Consider the following 19,358-nt stretch of genomic DNA (forward strand, 5'->3'; position numbering starts at 1 on the left):
GAGGTAAAACTCAGAAGAGCCCCTGGTGTCTTTGAGGCCATCAGGCTAACTATCAGGGTTCTATTAGAGATTAGGCATTCTTCCGAGGGACACCACATAACTGCAGTCTGGACCAGGCAGGATACGATAACTTCCCTATGCACCTAATGACACTCTATGATCCATTAGATATAGGTACAGATGGGACTGGGCTTGATTTAACCTGAAGGTACCAGTGAGCTGCCTATCGGCGCCTATACCAGGAAGATGGGTGAAAAATAAAAACACCGAAGCTTGGTTTACAGGTGCTTCTGCATGACATACTGGCATCAGCAGTGAATGTTAAGGAATTACAGCCCCATGCAGGACCCTAAAGGACAGCTGCAGCCCAAGGGAAATAAGCAGCCCAAAGACAGAGCTTCAAGTGTGATACACTCTTCTCTGGTGAAGACAGACCGCTTGTGTCTGGATCCTGGTGCAGAAGGGCAGGGACTTAGCAAGAAGGAAACCGGATTTCCTCACACAGGCCATGTCCCATGTGACAGCTCACCAAAGGCTTCCACTGCAGGGGACCAGATGGTCCACTTCTTACCACAACAAAGCCCAAGGCTATGGGCACAGTTGTCAACCCATGGCCCACAGTGTGCACCCATCAGCTCTCACCTCAGAAGTTACACTGAGCACCTGAAATCAAGAACTGCACTGTCCTGTGCCTGGGCTCATTGCCAGGGAAAACATTAATCAGCCTGAGAAGGGAGGCCATTGCTGTCAGGGGTGCAAGGCCCTGATGGGAGCTGGGTACAAGGCGATATAACCACTGGCCCTCTGCTTATACCTCTATACCTGCTTCCTCACCTAAATGTTGAGGGATGGCTCATATTCCCTAAAACGCTATCATGTCTTAGGTGTTTCCAGATCGTCTCAGCAACATGGGAGCTGGGGAAAGAAACTAGGATTCTATTCATTTTCCTCTGGTGGTAACTGGGCAAGTTCAGCTGAATGGTGACAAAGGGGCACCAGCTCTGGCTCTGAGAAACATGAGGACTTGTGTCTGAATAGGGGCCATAAATCTGTATGTTCACTTATTCCACCTTGTGAACTTCAATTACAAGTATTTCTGGTACCTGTAGGGTTTGGTCCAAGTGCTTGATAAGCCATACTGACCTTGTAAAGGTCAACCAGTACCAATCTGGGGCACGGTCCAAGGAAGCTGGCAGTGCCAGGGTGCATGTGAGCCACTGAGGCCATGGGTAGAAAGAGCCACCAGAAGAAATGGGGTCTCCTCCTTGTCTTGTGTCTTGGGCACACCAGACCCTAGCAGCAAATCTCAGGGTCAGGCAGAAGCAGGTCTTTGGCTAGTGGTTAGCTTGTTTCTCAGGTACTGGGTGATACTTGATAATCTGGTTGGAGTCCTAACGCTCTAGATCAGGAGCTGACAAATTTCTTCTGTAAAAACCCATGTATAAAATATTTTAGACTTTGCAAGTCAAATGTCGCTGTTGCAACTACCCATTTCTGCCGCTGTAGTGTGAAAGTAGTCAGTGAACGAGTGTAGCCGTGATCCAATAAAATTTATTTACAAAAATAGGCAGCGGGCCAAGTTGGGCCCAAGGACTGTAATTTCCCAACCAGTCTTTGATGACACTTAGTAGACGACCTGGCTGCCTGAGGGGACTATGATCCATTCTGCTTCTGTGAGATGGAAACCTCTAAGGTCTGGTGCTTTGCAGAGTTGTACATGGGTGTAGAACAGGGCATTGTGTATGGGAGTTTCTGACCAAGTGGTGGGTGCAGAGGCCAGAATGTGAGGGCCACACCAGAATAGGCTGAGCTTCCTTCTTCGTAAGAAACATCAACTGGTTTATTCCAGATCAGGCCCAACCCTCCTACCCCATACACACATGGTCCCTGGGTGGGTACTGTCCTTACTGGGCCCTTAAGAGCCCTTGTGCTGTGGCCTGACCACCAGGCCCTCTCTGGTGATGGCCCAGTTGTAGCTCTTCGGGGAGTCCAATGCTTCTTCCACCCGTGCCTCCAGGTTCTCTCGGGTGATGAAATTTTTTGCCTCCTCCTATTGTGAGAGAGAAGGCCAGCTGAATGGAAGTCTCCAGCACATGCCTGCTGCCTGCTGGCCTTTTGCCCACTAAGGGAGAGGCTCCAGCTCTCTTTGGATGGATGCCTGGAGCCTAGGACCTCTGTAGAGGAGGATCCCACTACAGCTACGATCCTGCGGACCTTCTAGTGGAAAAATATCAGGCAGCCTTACCACGTTCGTCTTTCTCAGATAAGAAATTGCACCAGTTGTGACAACCTCTGGACCTGCTAGGTGGAATCAGTTCCTCAATGTTGCCTCAATGTCCTTCTTAATCTCTCTCAAACTTGTCCTTCTCCTTCTGTTACTTTAATTCAGACCCCGTCCTTTGTTGCTGGATCACTCCTAACTGGTCTGCTTTTAAGCCTCATACCTGATATCCTAGCCTAGAACATAACTTCAACGACTTTATCGCCCGTAAGGCAAAATACGAATTCCTTGTGGAACCGGGGGTCCCTCCCAGATGCAGGCTTACCATCACCCAGGTACTTGAACACTTTCCAATGTCAACTCTTACTTCTGCGCCTGCCAGGCACTCTCCTCGCACGCCATCTTTCCCAAATCCTCACCTACTTGCTAACTCTCAAGACTCAAGGCTGTTCGCTCTCTTTGCACGCAGCCAGTGCCCCATTTCGCGGCGCCCAGGACTCCGAGCGCGGCCCCCAGGACTCCGAGCGCGGCCCAGGCGGAGCTCCCGCCCTCTAGCCCCAGCCCCTGGAGACACGGCCCACCTGCAGCTGCAACGCTTCCTGCTCCTTGAGCTGCGCCCAGGCTTGTGCCTCTCGGGCCCGCCGGGCCTTCTCCTCCGCCTGCCGCTGCTCCTGCTCCCGCGCTTCCTGCCGCAGCCTCGCTAACCTGGGGTGGAGGGCAATAGGCAGAGACTCAGTGCGGCTGGATCTTCCTCGCGCCAGCCAGCCAGCGGCCCGCCCCGCCTCCCGGCCCACTCACCGCAGCTCGTGCAGCCGCTGGTTCTCCGCCTGGTTCCAGGCCATCAGGTCGCGGTGCTCAGTGGCTTCCTGCAGAGCCTTGCGCTCTGCCAGGACCCCGGCCCGGGCCTCGTGCATCTTCTTCCGCACCTCGGACACGAACTCAAGCCTGGGCGGAGACGCGCCAAAGTCGGCACCCTCTACGCCCGCCCGCTCGGACACACCGCCCACGGCGCAGACGCCCGCCTCCCCTTAAGTCGTACACACCTGAGGGCGCGCACCGTCTGGCGATACTGCCGGTAACGCTCCGTCAGCACGAAGAACTCTACAGGATCCACCGCAGGCGGGGTCGTCACGCGCCCGAGCTTGGACTTGGCCGGCGGGTCATGGCGGGTCTTGCGGCCGCGAACCGGCTGCAGCAGCAGGGCCCAAGGCCCGCACAGGGGTCTCGCGCCCAGAACCCTCAGCGCGCGCAGCATGGCCCAGGACGCCCCGCGTCCGGCGCGCCGCAGGGCATCACGGGGCCCGGAAGCGGGCGCGGGGCACCACGGGACTCGTAGTCCGCGGGCTCCGCCTCCCACCTCCTGGAGCCGGGTCGCGGGGAGCGCACCTGCCAACATCTGCATCTACCCCTCAACGTCTGCGTCCGCCCCTGGCCCGCTGGCTCTGGCTTCGCCCTTCCTGCGAGGCCTGCCATGACCCGCCCCGTGTCCCTCCCGCCGGCGGGCCCGGCCCGCGTCCCTCCAGCCCCCCGCGCGGGGTAGGGTCTCAGCGCGGGTGGGCAAGGGAGGGGACGACTGAGAGATCTCGAGGCAGTAGCTTCAGGGAGTTCACATCGTTATTGGAGGGCTGCAGGGCGCGGCGCTCTAGGTTCGGTCTGCGCGGGGAGGAAGCGGGCATTTTAGCAGACGCCCTGGCAGCCCAGCTGCGACCTTGCCCGCCCCCTCTCCTCCCGACCTGTCCCCGCGGAGCTGGACGTGGCCTTCTGGCGGACGCGCCTTGGCTGCTAGAGGACCCAGCGTGGGCGCTCTGTAGCTCCTTGGGTGTTGCCCACCCTTAACCTGGTATGTGAAAGCCTGAGCTCACACCGACTTAAACTCGGTGATAAGTTTTTGCCTTATGGGAATTTACCACTTTCTCCTTCAGTTAGCGCCCTCCTGGTGCACTTTAAAATAAATTTGCAAAATAGTAGTAATCCATCTCTGCACTTGGTCTTCTGCAATCACTAAGTCATTGCTAGTGCAGTGACCACCTGGTTCTGGGGCCCCTTCTATTAGTGTGAGTTCACACTCCTCATCTCTTCCCACTGGGAGACACACTGGGTTCTCCTGATGATGAGAAAGAAGCCTAGAGGATCCCGCTACAGCTGTGGTCTTACTTATGGAGATTTTAAGCACAATTGTCTCCTCCTACTCCACTAATGACTTCGAATCTTTTACTTTAACATAAGTATCTTATCATAAATTGTTCCGAGAATTCTGGGAAATAGGAAGAATAGCAGATGGCATCTGGCTGTGTGCCTGAGGGTGCTTTGGCAGGGGGCGTCTCTGTGTTTTCTCATTACCCCCTCTTCTGTCCACGTAGCCCAAGTCCTTGGCCATAATGGCCCCTGGTGGCCAATGCCTGGGCCTCTCTCTGTACTTACCAGCAGTGTCTGCACCAGGCGCTGCTTCCTGTGGAGGGACCACAAGCCTGTGGTTCTGGCCTCCCAGGGCACACTGTTCTAAGGGGAGCCAGGGCATCGTTTGGGAGGTTATGGGCAGCCTTGTCTGGTCTGCTTGCTGCAGTGCCCAGGACCCTTCCTCAGAAGGGAGCGAAGGCTGTGGCCTGCCCACTACCCCATCCCAGGCTCACGGTAGGTGAAGGAGCCCCACCCAGCACCTTCTTCCTCCCACTCAGGCTGGGGAGACCCTTAACCTACCTGGGAGCCTTGGGACATGCTGTGGGTGCTGGGCTGAGCTGGAAGCCCGCTTTCCTCTGGGGTACCAGCCCTGGGACCAGTGCTGAGCCTTCGAGCATCCAGGGTGGGCAGTCAGCAGCAGCAGTAGCAGAAGGCCTAGCCTGCAGCCGGCCATGACAGGGCTGCTCCCACGGATAGTGGACAGCACTCAAGAAGGCGGATACTTCCATCCACACCTCCTTCCTTTTCTTCCAGGGTCCCCTTGGACAGCTGGCGCTTCAGGGGCAGCTTTAGTGGTTCCTAATGCCCTTCCCTCTTCTGCCACTGCTCCTCATCCCAGGAGTCCAGGGATCTGGACCCCGGAGGCTCCAGGCAGCTAGCCTTCTCCAGGACACCCCCCCCCCCCGCCCCGCCCCAGGGCATAGAGGATTCCAGCCTTGCCAGCTGAGGGCCCTTCCTGGTCAGTCAGGCCTACCCCTCCTCCCGTCAGGGATTCCAGAAGTAGAAGGTTGGAAAAAGTAACAGAGACTCGGGTCAGGGGAGCCCTCCAAGAGACAGGCAGCAGTGTAGGGGCACTGGGGGCACCTGGTGCACAGCACCCTGCCTTTTCTCTGTGGTTTGCCATCTCTCTTCCATGGCAGTTGCGGATGTGGAATGGATGTGTGGTGGTGACAGGGGCAAGTGTTTTTACCCCTCGTCCCTCCCACACTAGAGGCAGCAGGCATAGAAACAGTGTTGGGGAGAGAAAGGGAAAGGGCTCTTTTTGGGGCGTGATTCACGGGTAAGAGGGACTTGGGAGGGAGAAGAGGAACAGAGTGCCATACACCCAGGACAGACTGCCATCCAGGAGTCCCAGCCCTTGGGGGAAAGCAGCCTCTTCACTCACGGAGGGAAAGCTGTGGACGAGGCGGCTCCTTGAGGTGGCTCCTCCAGGTGACAGTGGGATCCCCAGGCAGCCAGCTCTGGGATTTATGGTGACTCCTCCCCCTGCTCCTGGTCCAGACTCCAGTGACGTCTCAATGAAGGGAGGGGGAGTAGCCTGCCACCCAACACTCTTCCCTTCCCAGTGCATGTTCCTAGCCACTGGCCCTGGGGTCACCAGACAGATTGCTCCCGCTCCCTGTCTTCCCAGGGATCTGAGGTGGTAGGACTGCTCCAGCCGGGCCACGCCCTGAAGAATCCTCCTCCCACTTCCCGGGTTGCATCCTCAGGCTCCTGCCCTTAGGCCTACAAAGCCCTCAGTCTTCCCTGACCCTAAAAGGAAATTGTGGCCCGGAGGCGGCAATGACTGGGGACCTGTGTCCCACCCAGTTGGCAGTCTGAGTGGGGAGTCAGCAACCTGTGGAGAGGTCTGGGGGAGGCCATGGGGACCTAAGGGCTTGTTTGCTCAACTGTAAAAGGGGGTGGATGGAATGAACCTCATCCACACACCTGAGCACCAGGGCTGGGTCGCTCTAGATGGAGGTAGTTTTGGGTGGGGCTTCTCTCTCCTCCCTGCAGGCCCATGAGAGGGGGCTCAGCTAAGGGGGCAGTGCAGCATCTGTGGGCCTATGAGCAGGGGGTAGGAATCACCTTTCCTCTCAAGGTTCCAAGCCTTCCCCATCCTGTGCTCAACCCAAGACTATTCATGGAGTTTGGCACAGCTCACCTAGACACTTGAAACATGCCCCTGCCTCTCATTCTGTGTCAGCTCAACTTTCCACCACGGACCAGCTATTAGCTTTCCACCAGCTATTCGCCTGGAGCGGGGGCGGCGGGCAGAGGCCTGTTTACAGGGTTAATAGGCAATTTCCGCATTTGGGCTGAACAGCAAATGCAAGGGCCAGGGTCAGGCTTGGTGGCGTGGTGGCCAGTCATTAGGAGAGCAGGTGCGTCAAATCCGGAGGCAAAGAAGGGGGAGGGGATGGCACAACAGGCACCAGTTATTCATGGGCGCCTGGACTTCAGCTTCCCATGCAGGAAGGCACACATCAATTTCCAAACAACGTGTGGATTGTATGTTCAGTGAAATTGTTTTGGAAAATACTTCGTTCCTATATGTGTTGGTTAACCAAGTAATTTTTAGGAAAAACATTTGTTTTATGGTTTAGTGAAAATGATTCCTTTGAGTTCAGTAAACTAGCTTAGTTCTGGTTTGGGTTTACAGAATGTTTTATTCAAAGTCCCTTGTGTTTATTTTAAAAGAGGAATGGGGAGCCTTTATTTTTTCTGTAGTTTGTTTGTGGTTTTTCCTAAAACATCCAAACCAGAACTAAGCTTCCCAAAGGATGCTCTTGTTCCTTTCTTTCTGGCCACATACATAGCTTTTCAGGAACGTTTGCTGTCATCTTCCAGACTGTAGACTCTGGAATTGATCCTCATATCCCTCTCAGCAGGACATAGAAAGCCATGTGTTCACCACTGAGCAACTAATGCTCGGTCCTGAGGATAGGACTTCATTCCAGTCTGGGAACTGCTTGTAGCCGGCTGGGAAAGCAGAGGCATAGAGCAGCGTGCTCGGGTGCTGCTGGAGCACAGAGGGGCACAAAGCCCTGAGCAGATGGTCTGGATGAAGGATGACAGAGTTAGCTGGAGTCCGCACACAGGGCAGCAGCGGTGCTCCAATATAAGGAACAAAATGGAGAAGAGTCAACACAGGAACTGCCGGCAGGTCTGGATCTGTGGGCTAGGGGTGGAGGGAGGGAGGCGCAGAGAATGCTGGAAGGCTGGAGGAAGGGACCAAAGACTCTGGAGAGACAGGGTGAACCCCTGGGCATTGGGAGTGTGAGACAGGTGCCTGTGGGTCACCGCGTGCAGTCACGTGGCGGGAAGCCGACCTGGAGCTCAGGGTTGGAGAAGAGCTAAGGGGGCAAAACCTACAGACCACAGGAATGGCCAGTCTCTGAAGAAGGAGAAAGGAGGAGCAGTGGCTCCAGAGTGAGGATAAAGTCAGAAGGGAGGAACTAGTGGACAGAGAGTGGATCCTCGGGAATTGGAAAGAAAGGAATCTGTGGGGATGAACTATGGAAGAGGTGAGAGTGAGTCTATCATAAAGGCAGAAGACTTTAGGCCTGGGGGAAGTGGTGTTTGTTTTTTAAATTTTTAAAATGTTTATTTTTGAGAGAGGGAGAGAGAGTGCGTAAGTCAGGGAGGGGCAGCGAGAGGGGAATAGAGGATCCAAATCAGGCTCTGCTGTCAGTATGGAGCCTGATGTAGGTGCTTGGGCCCACGAACTAGGAGATCATGACCTGAAGTCAGATGCTTAACTGACTGAGCCACTCAGGCACACCCCCCTCTTTTTTTAAATCAAAGACTTGTACATTTGGTGGTGGTCAGAGGGGTGTTGAGGGGAACTGAACGCCCAGGAGGGTGCTGACTTGATGAAGTGAGGTCTGAGCACGGTGGGCACTGGATGCCTCGCCCTCCCCCTTCTGAGAAATCTGCACTGGCTCACACTCCCTGGGGCATAGCTAACTAGCTGGGAGATGGGCAATGGATGAAGCAATCACCCTTGCCATTCTCACACGACTGTGTGGTGTGAGCCCTGATACACTGCTCTTTAGCCTCGACTAGTTCCCGTTGGGTTTATGTCTCTTGCAACCGTGCAAGGCCTGCTTGAAGATGTCTGTTAAGCAACCAGTGGTATTTAAAATACTGGCCTAGCCACCAAGCAAATCAGCGTGGACTCCAGCAGAAAGCTGCCAGCCCACACTGGTGAGTTGGTAGAGGTACTCAGTCCTTCTGTAAAAACCCTTGTAAGCACTGGTGTGTAAGCTGCTCAATGCCAGCCCGAGCAACAGGAGGTAGGCAGCCTGGTGGGGGTAGCGAGGCAGCACAGGCATGAGAAGGGCTCTCCTATAAGCTGGCTATGTAGCTTGTTGACCCCAGCCTGCCCTTCTCCATCTGCCAGGAGGTAGCCTGCAAAAAATCAGGGTCTCCTTCCCAAACATGGCACCTCTCCTCAGAAATCCTTCAGATTCTGTCTTTGCTTAACTTACTTATGCTTCTTTGAAAACCACTGAGTTTTAATTTATTGCCCCTTGGAGTTCCTTAGTTCTTACAGAAGGACCGAGTACTTCTGACACATACTCACCTCATAGAAACTTCCAGAGGTTGTCTGTCATGGTGCCCCTGCCTCCTGAGGATATCCTGAATATGTGGTGAACTTGGCTTCCATCTTGGAGCCAATCCATCTGTTCACCTGGGCTCTGAGGCCTTCTGTAATGTGGCTCTGTATGACTTTGCCTCCTTTTGCTCATCCAAATTCCCAGCATCCCTTGGGTAGCTCAAGTCCCATCTCCGCCAAAAAGCACACCAGCAATGACCTGAGTGTGCCTCCACGGCCCAGGATGGAGTGCCACTTCTCACTCCTGACAGCCTGAGTAGCCCAGGGCCTACCCCTGCTTCTTGAAAAAGGCCCCACAGGCCACAAGACTCTCTCAGCCTCGCACTGAGGCTGTCGCAGCTGTGGCAACCAGTTTACGTTCCCATCAGGAGCTGCTCATGAGGATGAGAGGCAATGAAGAGACCCACCCTCCCAGCTGTGCCAACCAAAGACTACGTTTCCTAGCAATTCTGTTGTCCTATGGTACAGCCTAGGACTAAGTTTTAGCCAATGGGGTATGAGTGCAAATGGAAAGAAGGCTGTAGGAAGCTTCATGTCCTTAGAAATGAGGTTGCTTGCTCTCCATCTTCTTTCTGCTTCTCCATGGGAAAAGACGGTGATCCGGCTTCAGCCACAAGGACAAGAATAACATCCTAAAGGGACACTGGGACCAAAGATGGGAGGACACTAGGTCTCTGGACTGGGCACACCGTTACATGAGAAATAAATGAAACATCCACCTTATGTAAGACACAAAAGTTAGACGCTTTTGTGTAATACGTCAGGCTTGATACCAAGTTGGGATCGAAGACTCCCATCACCCTGGTCTCTGGGTCTGAGGCACTTCTCATAAAAAAGTCCAAATATGAAATGAAGTGAAATTTTGTTAAATTAAATGAAAGCTATTTAACCCAGTAAGTGTGGATATAGAGGCTTATACTGGACAAAGCAACACAATCCAGAGTTTTGTAGCACAATCCAGATTGGCCTTACTTAGCCAGCTACCTCCTCTCTCTTCCATGCCCTGCGCTAGGCAAACCGTGGGGACCCTGGCCATGTTCCTAGGGAGCGAGGCTGGCTGGGATCACCACACCAAAGATGTGCTGAGAAATGAGACATGGGTCCTGGCAACTAGCCAAGAGCTGGAGAGGCTATGCGGGTCCGAAAGGAGTCGTCGAGAAGACTACGGCTTCTGAGACCAGCTGAGACAGCACACTGAGAGCAGGGCCAGGAGTGGCCTGGGAGAGCCCTGGCTCAGCTGCCCCACCCCAGACAAAGGGAGACGCTTCCTTAGGGAGTCAAAGCTTTTATTACCTGATAATCCCTAGTGTGGTGCCAGAGATACCGCTCTGGTCCCCTTACTCCCCACAGTGGGTTGTGAGTGGTGGGGGAGGGGGTAGAGAGGGGAGGGATTATTTACAGAACGGGGGGGTGGGGGTAGGCACCAGGACAACCAATTTCCTCAAGAGCTCTGAAAACTTTGTGCTTATTTTCTTAGTTGACACTGAGCTACCTGGAATGAGTTTTGTGTTTCTTCTTCAGGAAAAGATGTCTAAACCAAAGAATAATACAGCCCAATTTCCAGGCAGAGGATTTCACGATATCAATCCAAACATCACACTATTTAATTCCCCAATAAAACATTGGAAAAAGGACTATCAGTGCTAACACATTTACATATAAAATCTCCACCTAATAGGTAATAGAAGCCTATGTACCAATTTCTAAAACAGTTATAAGATATATACACAATTTTGGGTATATTAACAAAACAGAATATTACAAAATATTAAAGGCAATTTTCCTGTCCACCGGGTCTCATCGCCTCTTACTTGAAGTTGGCATAGTCTGAAAATGCGTCAATATATTCCTGCACCACCTTGTAGCAGAACTCATACTGTTCCTGGAGAGCACAAGGAGGGAAAAGCCAGGGTTACTGACAAGAACAAGGTACCTGCAGTTCCTGACAAACCTATTTTACAAAAAATGGAAAACTGAGAGGAAATGAACGTTCTTGGACTTGCACCTGAGCCCTGACCTGCCTGTACTCTCCTTCTGGGTTGAGTACAGCTAATTTCCTCTGGATGGAGGTGAGCTGAGAGGAAGATGTCGTCCTAGGCCTACAGTGGTCAGACGTGAGTGTGTCGGGCTGGCAAACCACGCAAGCAGGGAGACGGCTCTGTGGGGCCCATACCTCACCATGGTTGCCAAGCTGCAGGCGCCCTGGCTCTCAAAACCTCACCAACTCCCCGAACTCTTAAAATGTATTTTTCTTTCCCCTTCAGACATGTCTCTCGGAGGTTCAGGGACCCTTTTGGATGCTTATCCCCATACTCGGTGGTTACTGGTCACCGAGACGGTCAGGAGCCTGAACCAAAGAAAGGAAGCACTCCTGAGACTTCCCACGCCAGGACCCATGGAGCCCCGTGGGGCACCCAGGCACCCCCTCTAGCCTTCATAGAGCCCGCTTGGTTCTCTTACTGGTGGCAGGGCTGTGCCCCTCTGCTCTCAATGTCCGCAAGGCTCATTCTGTATGGGGCACCTTATGGAAGGAGGGGCTGCTTGGAAAAGCCTCCCCCTGAGATGGCCCCGACAAAGAAGGGCTGTAGATGGGGCGGTGGTGTGGGCAGCATACCAGTGTCTGGACCATGTGTGGCCTCTGTAGCCGTAGGCTCTTGACGGTCTGGAAGACGTCCAAAATCCCCTCTGCTTTCACCCGTTCCAGGACTGTGCTTAGGGCACAGAAGGTCCCCGTCCGTCCTGCCCCTGCGCTGTAATAGAGCAGATGCACTTACCACATCTGTTACAGCCCACTGTGCTGATAAGGTGAAGACAGTGGCAACGAGCACATAAAGGCCGAGGGAAATGGTGACAGCTCCTGGGAAGGGCTGTCATCTAACGGAGCTGCTGGGGTGGGTTGGGGCAGGAGGCCCATTTGCTCCTCTCCAAGTAAGCCACATGCTCACTCTGCTCTGAGGAGGAAGTGGCACCCCAGCTGTCCTTCCTGCATGGCCCACTTTGCCTGCTGAGGGACTTGCCCACAGGACAGAGAAGAACCTCACACATACCCCCCTCCTACCCAGCACTGAGCCTTCACTGTATACCTGCAAATGTGCCTAAGTTGCCCTGACCCGCTGCTCACTCATGTTGGGATTCTAGTCTTGTCTTTCCTCTCCTGAGAAACCCTGCCCCTCTGTGCTGGGGTGTGTGTGTTGATTCTTTTCCGTGTCTCTCATTTGCTTCCTAAGTCCCAGGAATCCAGGCTCTGACCATGATATTATCTGCCCTGTTCAATGTCATCAGTTGCTTCAGCAGACCTTTCCTGAGTGCCTGCTGTGTGGCAGGGGCTGTGGAGGGGAGCAGTATCCCCAGACAATATGATATGCAGTGTGGGAAGGAAAAAGAGGAATAGGAGTTCTAGGCAGGGTGGTTGGGGAAGGTTCTCTAGTAGGAGGTCACATGAGCAGAGACCTGAAGAAGGCGAGGGCCAAGGCCCAGTAGCTGTCTGGGAGAGGAGTATCTTAGGCACAAGGCAGGATGTCCAGGTGTGGAAGCTGTGTAGCTGGATCTAATGGATGGATGGACGGACAGAAGGAAGAAGCGTGGTCGGGGTGAGGTGAGAGCCCTCAGATCATGTTGGGATTCTGAGTGATGTGGCCTGACTGAAGTTTTAAAAGGGTCTCTCAGGCTGCTGTGTTGAGAACAGGTAGGAAGGTGGGACAGGGAAATCAGCGAGGCCAGTATAAGTACTGGGAAGAAGGGGTGGTGGCTTAGAGAGGTGCTGGTGGAGGGAGTGAGAAATACTTGATTCTGAAACTGCTTTCCATGTAGAGCAAGGTCGAACATGAGATGTGCATGGGTGAGGAAATAAGGAGAACAGTATGGCTCCAAAGCTTCTCATAGGAGTTAGCTGGGGGATGAGATGCCACTTACTGACTTGGGGGAAGGCTGTGCAAATAGAAGGCTTAGAAAAAAAGACCAGAAGTTCTTATCTGAACCCTTTAAACTGAAGATGCCCAAGTGGAAATGTTGAGTAGGTAACTAGACATATAAATCTGGAGTTTAGGGGAGAGGGTGAACCAGTGATGACATGTGGGAGTTGGGATGAAAGCCAGGTGACAAGATGGGCTCACAAGAGGTCCAAGGACGAGGCCCTGGACCATGGATGAGGAGGAATCAGTCAATGAGGACACAAACCAGGAGAGAAGTTATGCTGAAAGCATTCCACGGAGAAGTGAGTGGTCAACTGTGTTTGATGCTGATGAAGGTCAAGGGTAATGAGACAGAATGATCTCTGGACTCAGCAACGTGGACGTCACAGGTAGCCCCCACTGGGGCAGCTGTAATGGAATGTGGGAGGAAAGGGGTTAACTGGAATGGGACAGAGAGAGAGAATGAGGAGAGAGGACTTGGGGCGTTAGTCTGGACAAATCTTTTGAGAAGCTTTATTATTAAGGAAAACAGAGAAACAGAGGGCTACCTGGAAGAAATTAGAGGTAAGAGTTTTGTTTCTTTAAAAAAAATTTTTTTAATGTTTATTTATTTCTGAGACAGAGAAAGACAGAGCATGAGTGGGGGAGGGGCAGAGAGAGAGGGAGGCATAGAATCAGAAGCAGGCTCCAGGCTCTAGGCTGTCAGCACAAAGCCCAACTCGGGGCTCGAACTCACAAACCATGAAATCATGACCTGAGCTGAAGTCGGTTGCTCAACCGAATGAGCCACCCAGGTGCCCTGAGGTAAGAGTTTTTAAAATATTAAGATGGGAGAAATTATAGCACATCTATATGAAGATGATAGTTATCCAGACAGTTATTCAGAGGAAAACCTGATGATGTAGGATACTGAAGTCAAGTCCTGAGGAGACAAAAGCGGATGGAACTGATATCCAAGTGGAGGGTGTGTGTGGCAGACAGGCCTCACCATGGCCCCCACGATCCCCCACGATATCTTCTGTTGTTCATGCCCTCGTGTGATCTCCTCCCCTTGGGTGTGGGCAGGACATGTGCTGTGCTTCTAACCAACAGATTTATAGCAAGCGTGATGGGATGTATATAACTACACGTATATGATGTTACACGGGATCATAATGCCTGTTTTGCAAGGAGACACTCTCTCTTTTGCTGGTTTAGAAGAAGCCAGCCGCCACACTGGGAAGGTCCATGTGGCATGGAATTTCAAACAACAGAGGCCCTCAGTACAGCCGCCTACAAGGAACTGAATGCTACTAACAACCAGGTGAGCTCAGAAATGGATCCTTCCCAATCGAGCATCAGATGGGACCGCAGCCCCAGCCAAAACCTTGCCTGCAGTCTTGTGAGACCCTGAAGCGCAGGACTCACCTAAGATGTGCTCAGACTCCTGACCACAGAGACCGTAAGCTAAACATGTGTTGTTTTAAGGTGCGGAGATTAGCAATAGATGGTTAATGTAATGGGCTACAGAGAGAGCTCAGACAACTCATCCACTGGACAGGAGGGATGCAGGGTCCACAGCACCACGGCAGGTGGATTGGCAGCTGTGGTGGTGGGAGCCTGTGGGAGTTCGGATTGCTTCTCTTTTCTTCGTCAAACAGAAATCACCGTCCTCTCTTAAGCGTGAGGACAGAAGAGGCAGTGGTGGTTTTAGGTTTGAGAGGAGGTGTGAAAGAGTCATACAGGACAAAGTCTGGCAAGCTTTTCTATCAAGGGCCAGATAGAATACATCATAGGTTTTGCTGAGAAAAGACAAAATCAAGATGTAACAGCGCAACTCTGACTTCTTATGTGCTGAGCAGCAGTGTGAGGTGAGGAGAGCACCACGTATGGTCTCAACTCTTTTGCTGGAGCACCAGAGCAGCCAGTACAGAAACAAATGGGCACAGCTGTGTTCCAATAAAACCTTATATGGGGGCACTGAAATCTGAATTTCAAGCAATCTTCAGGTCATAAAATAGTCTTCTTTTGAGTAAAAAAAATCTTTAAAAAATTTATTCATTTGTTTTTGAGAGAGACAGAGCACGAATGAACGAGGGGCAGAGAGAGAGGGGGAAGGACTGTAGAGCCCCAAGTGGGGCTCGAGCTCAGCTGAACTTGGGGCTTGAACTCACAGACTGTGAGATAGATCATGACCTGAGTCGAAGTCGAATGCTTAACTGACTGAGCCACCCAGGCGCCTCTAGTCTTCTTTTGATTTAAAAACAAAAAAACCAAAAAACCAAAAAAACAACATTTAAAAATGTAAAAACAGTTCTTAGCTTGCAGACCCACATAAAACTAGGTGGCAGGCCAGATATGGCAGTGGGTCCTAGTACGTCCAGCCCTGGTCTAGAAGCGTGGAAGGTGCAGAAGGACAGCAAGGCAGCGCTCAGGGCCCACCATGAGACCAGTGGTCAGGAACATAAAATGAGGCCTGTAACCCAGTGCTTTTCTTCAGCCACACTCAGCTGCACGGTGCAGACGCAGGGTAGCTAGAGAATTTGGAGTTTGCCAAGAGAGGGTGACCAAGGGAGAGAAAAAAGTGTAGGGAAAGAAGTGTTCATCTGGGCAGGCCAAGAAATCCTTTTTCCTTAAAATTTTTATTTATTATTTTCTAATTTAATTTTTAAAGTAATCTCGAAACCCAACATGGGGCTTAAGCGCACAACCCTGAGGATCAAGAGCTGCATGTTCCGCCAACCAAGCCAGCCAGGCGCCCCACCAAGGAATCCTTTTAATTTTGCCAAAATCCAGTGGATAAAAAGCCATGCTGCACTATTTTCATCCTCATTTCTCAGAATATTACTAGTAAAGTTTAGCATCTTTTCATGTTTACTATCTGTCTGTAGTAGCTGATGCACTTGGCCACTTCTTCCTTAAGATTTCTTTCTTTTCTTCACTTTTTTCTTTTCCTTTCTTCTCTTTTCCTCTCCCTTTCCTTTACCTCTTTCTTTCTTTCCTTTCTTCCCTTTCTCCTTCCTTCCTTCCTCCCTCCCTCCCTTCCTTCCTTCCTTATTTTGAGAGAGAGAGAACAAGTGGGAGAGGGGCAAAGAGAGAGGGAGAGACAGAATCCCAACCAGGCACCATAGTGTTAGTGCAGAGCCTGATGTGGGGCTCAAACTCACAATGCATGAGATCATGACCTGAGACAAACTTAATAGTTGGATCCTTAACCAACTCAGCCACCCAGGCGCCCCTTTATTTTTACTTTTTTTTTAAAGTTTATTTTGAGAGAGAGTGTGCACATGAAAATGCAAGGGCAGGAGGGGCAAAGAGAGAGAGAGAGAATGTGAACGGGGGAGGGGCAGAGAGACAGGGACAGAGAGAATCCCAAGGGACTCAGGGCTCGTTTTCATGATCTCGAGATCATGACCTGAGCTATGCTTATCTGCCTGAGCTGCCTAGGTGTTCCCTTCCTTAAGATATTTTTAGGTGATCTCTACACCCACGTAGTGCTCGAACTCAGGACCCTGAGGTCAAGAGTCTCATGCTCTACCCACGGAATCAGCCAGGTGCCCCCCAACAGAAACCTACGTTCTTTCCCTATCTCTCATTTGCCTTGCTCACAAAACAGTAAGTCTAGAGGATTAACCCATACCCAGTATATAAGCAGACTCCTCATTAATCTTTGCAGCTCTGTAGCATGAGATGCATCAGAGCTTATGGAATCAGTCCCCTATTAATGTTTAGATAATTTACAACCTTCCTGAAGCACATTCACTGGATACATTCCTAGGAGTTCCTTTGCTCATTTTTCTATCTTTAAAACTAATTGGCAGGGATTTATACTCTAGTTTTCCTTCTAAGAGTTTTTTTTTTTTTCTTCCTAACTATAAAAGCAATACAAACTCATGGTAGATTTTTTTTTTTAATAAAATGCAATCAAACATGCCCCAAACAATTCACCTTCACCACCTCCGTCTCAAATGAGTCCCCTTACCATCTTCTGTCAGTGACACCAACTACTATCAGTAACCCCGTTTCACACTTGGGATGTATCCTACACCCTGGACTCCTCTTCTCTTTCACAACTATGTTTTTAGTTTTGTTCATTTTTCTTCAAACTGTTTGAAAATAGTTGCCCTTTTCTCTTTTCCTGTGTTTCCTTTTTTTTTATTAAAAACATTTTTTAAATGTTTTTATTTATTTTTGAGACAGAGAGAGACAGAGCATGAGCAGGGGAGGGGAAGAGAGAGAGGGAGACACAGAATCTGAAGCAGGCTCCAGGCTCTGAGTTGTCAGCACAGAGCCTGACATGGGGCTCGAACTTACAGACCGTGAGATCATGACCCGAGCTGAAGTCAGATGCTTAACTGACTGAGCCACCCAGGTGCCCCTCTTTTCCTGTGTTTCTTAAGGAGGCCAGACCCTCACCCCCACATTGTCCAACTGGTCTCTCCACTCTCAGTCTCCCCTGTTGCTCTCCTGTATCCCATCACGCTCTCAAATGCTCCCCCTGCCCAATATCTTAATGTCACCGATTCCCTAGCACTTAATTCGAAGTTCAAACACCAAGACGCTCTTATCATCTGGCCCCGTGCTGGTCGTCAAACTTGACTGCCACATGCTCACCGGGATGCTCACGGTCGCCTCCCCTGCCTGCCTCTCGTCACTTTCTCTGCCCCTCAGAGGGCTGGGGAGAGTGGTACCTGCAGTGCACAGTGATGGGGTGGTTCCCTGACTGCTGCTGCTGCTTCTGCACGGCTGCGATGATGCTGATCATGCCCTTTCCGTCGCTGGGGATGCCCACTTCGGGCCAGCCATGGAAGTGGAACTGCCGGATCTGCCGGCTCTTGTTCTCCTTTGGAAGAAGGGGGATCAGAGATGCAGGGCACCGTGGCTCTCCCCGTGGGAGGAGGCGCACCCACCGGCCACCTTACCCTGGTGTTGGTAACTAGGAGGTCTCGGACGGTGTAGCTCTCACATTCCTCCTCCTTCTTCAGCTCTACTGTGATGTCTCCATAGGACACTACTCCATCCGAGGGCCAGTACTGGGCACATTTCTCCTGGAGAGACAAATGGGAGAGGTGAGGCCCTTGGGATATGATGTGTGGCAGAGGCAGGGCTGCCTTCTGAGCTGTCTGGTCCCTTCTTAGCCAGCTCTTACTGGACACACTTCATCTCCAAGGTACCAAAACCTCAGTGCCATTACATTACTTAATATCACTCCAATTAACTTCTGATCCTCACTAGGACATCTATAGCTGACCCTTGAACAACACGGGTTTGAGCTGCATGGGCCCATTCATATACAGATTCTTCTGGATAAATACAGTACAGTGCAAATGTATTTTCTCTTCCTTACAATTTCCTTAATGCCATTTTCTTTTCTCTCTAGTTTATTATGAGAATACAGTATAGAATATGTAAAACATACAAAATATGTGCTAATGGTTTATGTTACCAATAAGTCTTCAGGTCAGCAGTAGGCTATTCATTACATTTTTTTGTTTTGTTTTTTTACTTTTTTTTTGAGGGCAAAGGGAGAGGCAGAGGGAATTTTTTTAATGTTTTTATTTTATTTTTGAGACAGAGAGAGAGAGAGCATGAGCAGGGGAGGGGCAGAGGGAGAGGGAGACACAGAATCCGAAGCAGGCTCCAGGCTCTGAGCTGTCAGCACAGAGCCTGACGCGGGACTCGAACTCACGGACTGTGAGATCATAACCTGAGCTGAAGTTGGGACACTTAACCGACTGAGTCACCAGGAGCCCCTATTCATTACATTTTTGATGAGTCAAACGTTATAGACAGATTTTTTTTTCTCAAAAAAATTTTAAGTTTATTTATTTTGAGAGACAGAGCAGAGGAGGGGCAGAGAGAGAGGGAGAGAGAGAATCCCAGGCAGGTTCTGTGCTGTCAGTGCAGAGTCTGATGTGGGGCCCGAACTCATGAACTGTGAGATCGTGACCCGAGCCAAAGCCAAGAGTCAGACGCTTAATCGACTGAACCACCCAGACGCCCTGGCAGATTTTTCTTTTTTTAATTGAAGTACAGTTGACACACAGTGTTAATTTCAGGTATATAACACAGTAATTTGGCACATCTATACATTATACTGTGCTCACCCAAGCATAGCTACCATGGTAGCTATTACGATACCACTGACTATATTCCATATGCTATAGCTTCCATCCCTGGGATATACACAGATTTTTTATTTTAAATGTTTATTTTTGAGAGAGAGCAAGCGAGCAGAGGAGGGGCAGAGAGAGAGGGAGACACAGAATCCGAAGCAGGCTCCAGGCTCTGAGCTGTCAGCACAGAGCCCAATGCGGGGCTCGAACCCACAGACCGTGAGATCATGACCTGAGCGGAAGTCAGATGCTTAACTGACTGAGCCACCCAGGTGCCCCTACAGATTTCTGACTGCACCAAGTGGGAACAGGGTGCTAGGGGTTGAACAACAACAACCCCCATGTTGTTC

At 51.3% G+C, this 19,358-nt stretch overlaps 3 protein-coding genes across 10 annotated transcripts in view; all 3 read right to left on the reverse strand.

The window, feature by feature from the left end:
• Positions 1-1,537: 1,537 nt before the first annotated feature.
• MRPS26 (mitochondrial ribosomal protein S26) lies at positions 1,538-3,570 on the reverse strand. 2 transcript variants are annotated; one of them, XM_081795317.1, is made up of 4 exons: positions 3,265-3,570; positions 3,020-3,166; positions 2,796-2,926; positions 1,538-2,044 (listed from the first exon to the last, which is right to left on the reverse strand). In XM_081795317.1, the coding sequence occupies exons 1-4, from the start codon at positions 3,474-3,476 to the stop codon at positions 1,905-1,907; spliced, it is 630 nt and encodes a 209-aa protein (XP_081651443.1). In that variant the 5' UTR covers positions 3,477-3,570; the 3' UTR covers positions 1,538-1,904. The 2 variants fall into 2 exon arrangements, with proteins under 2 accessions (XP_081651443.1, XP_060469746.1); XM_060613763.3 differs by having other exon boundaries at positions 1,538-2,050; positions 2,803-2,926; positions 3,265-3,539.
• Positions 3,571-3,636: 66 nt separating this feature from the next.
• LOC132665991 (progonadoliberin-2) lies at positions 3,637-10,173 on the reverse strand. The gene is given in 4 exon segments (XM_060613812.3): positions 3,637-4,722; positions 4,725-4,799; positions 4,919-5,079; positions 5,784-10,173. Coding segments are annotated over 3 exon segments (519 nt in total). The 5' UTR covers positions 5,073-5,079; positions 5,784-10,173; the 3' UTR covers positions 3,637-4,432.
• A 411-nt stretch (positions 10,174-10,584) lies between these two features.
• Positions 10,585-19,358, reverse strand: part of PTPRA (protein tyrosine phosphatase receptor type A) — a 159,507-nt gene continuing 150,733 nt past the window's right edge. For all 7 annotated transcript variants that reach the window (XM_060613629.3, XM_060613624.3, XM_060613616.3 and 4 more), the window contains 4 exons: positions 17,815-17,940; positions 17,584-17,735; positions 11,617-11,752; positions 10,585-10,884 (listed from right to left, as the gene is read on the reverse strand). In XM_060613629.3, coding sequence (XP_060469612.1) covers positions 10,810-10,884; positions 11,617-11,752; positions 17,584-17,735; positions 17,815-17,940 — 489 coding nt within the window. In that variant the 3' untranslated portion in view covers positions 10,585-10,809. The remainder of the gene's footprint in view (positions 10,885-11,616; positions 11,753-17,583; positions 17,736-17,814; positions 17,941-19,358) is intronic.

Source organism: Panthera onca, chromosome A3, assembly GCF_046562875.1.
Source record: "Panthera onca isolate mPanOnc1 chromosome A3, mPanOnc1 haplotype 2, whole genome shotgun sequence".
In the NCBI taxonomy this organism is placed as follows: domain Eukaryota; kingdom Metazoa; phylum Chordata; class Mammalia; order Carnivora; family Felidae; genus Panthera; species Panthera onca.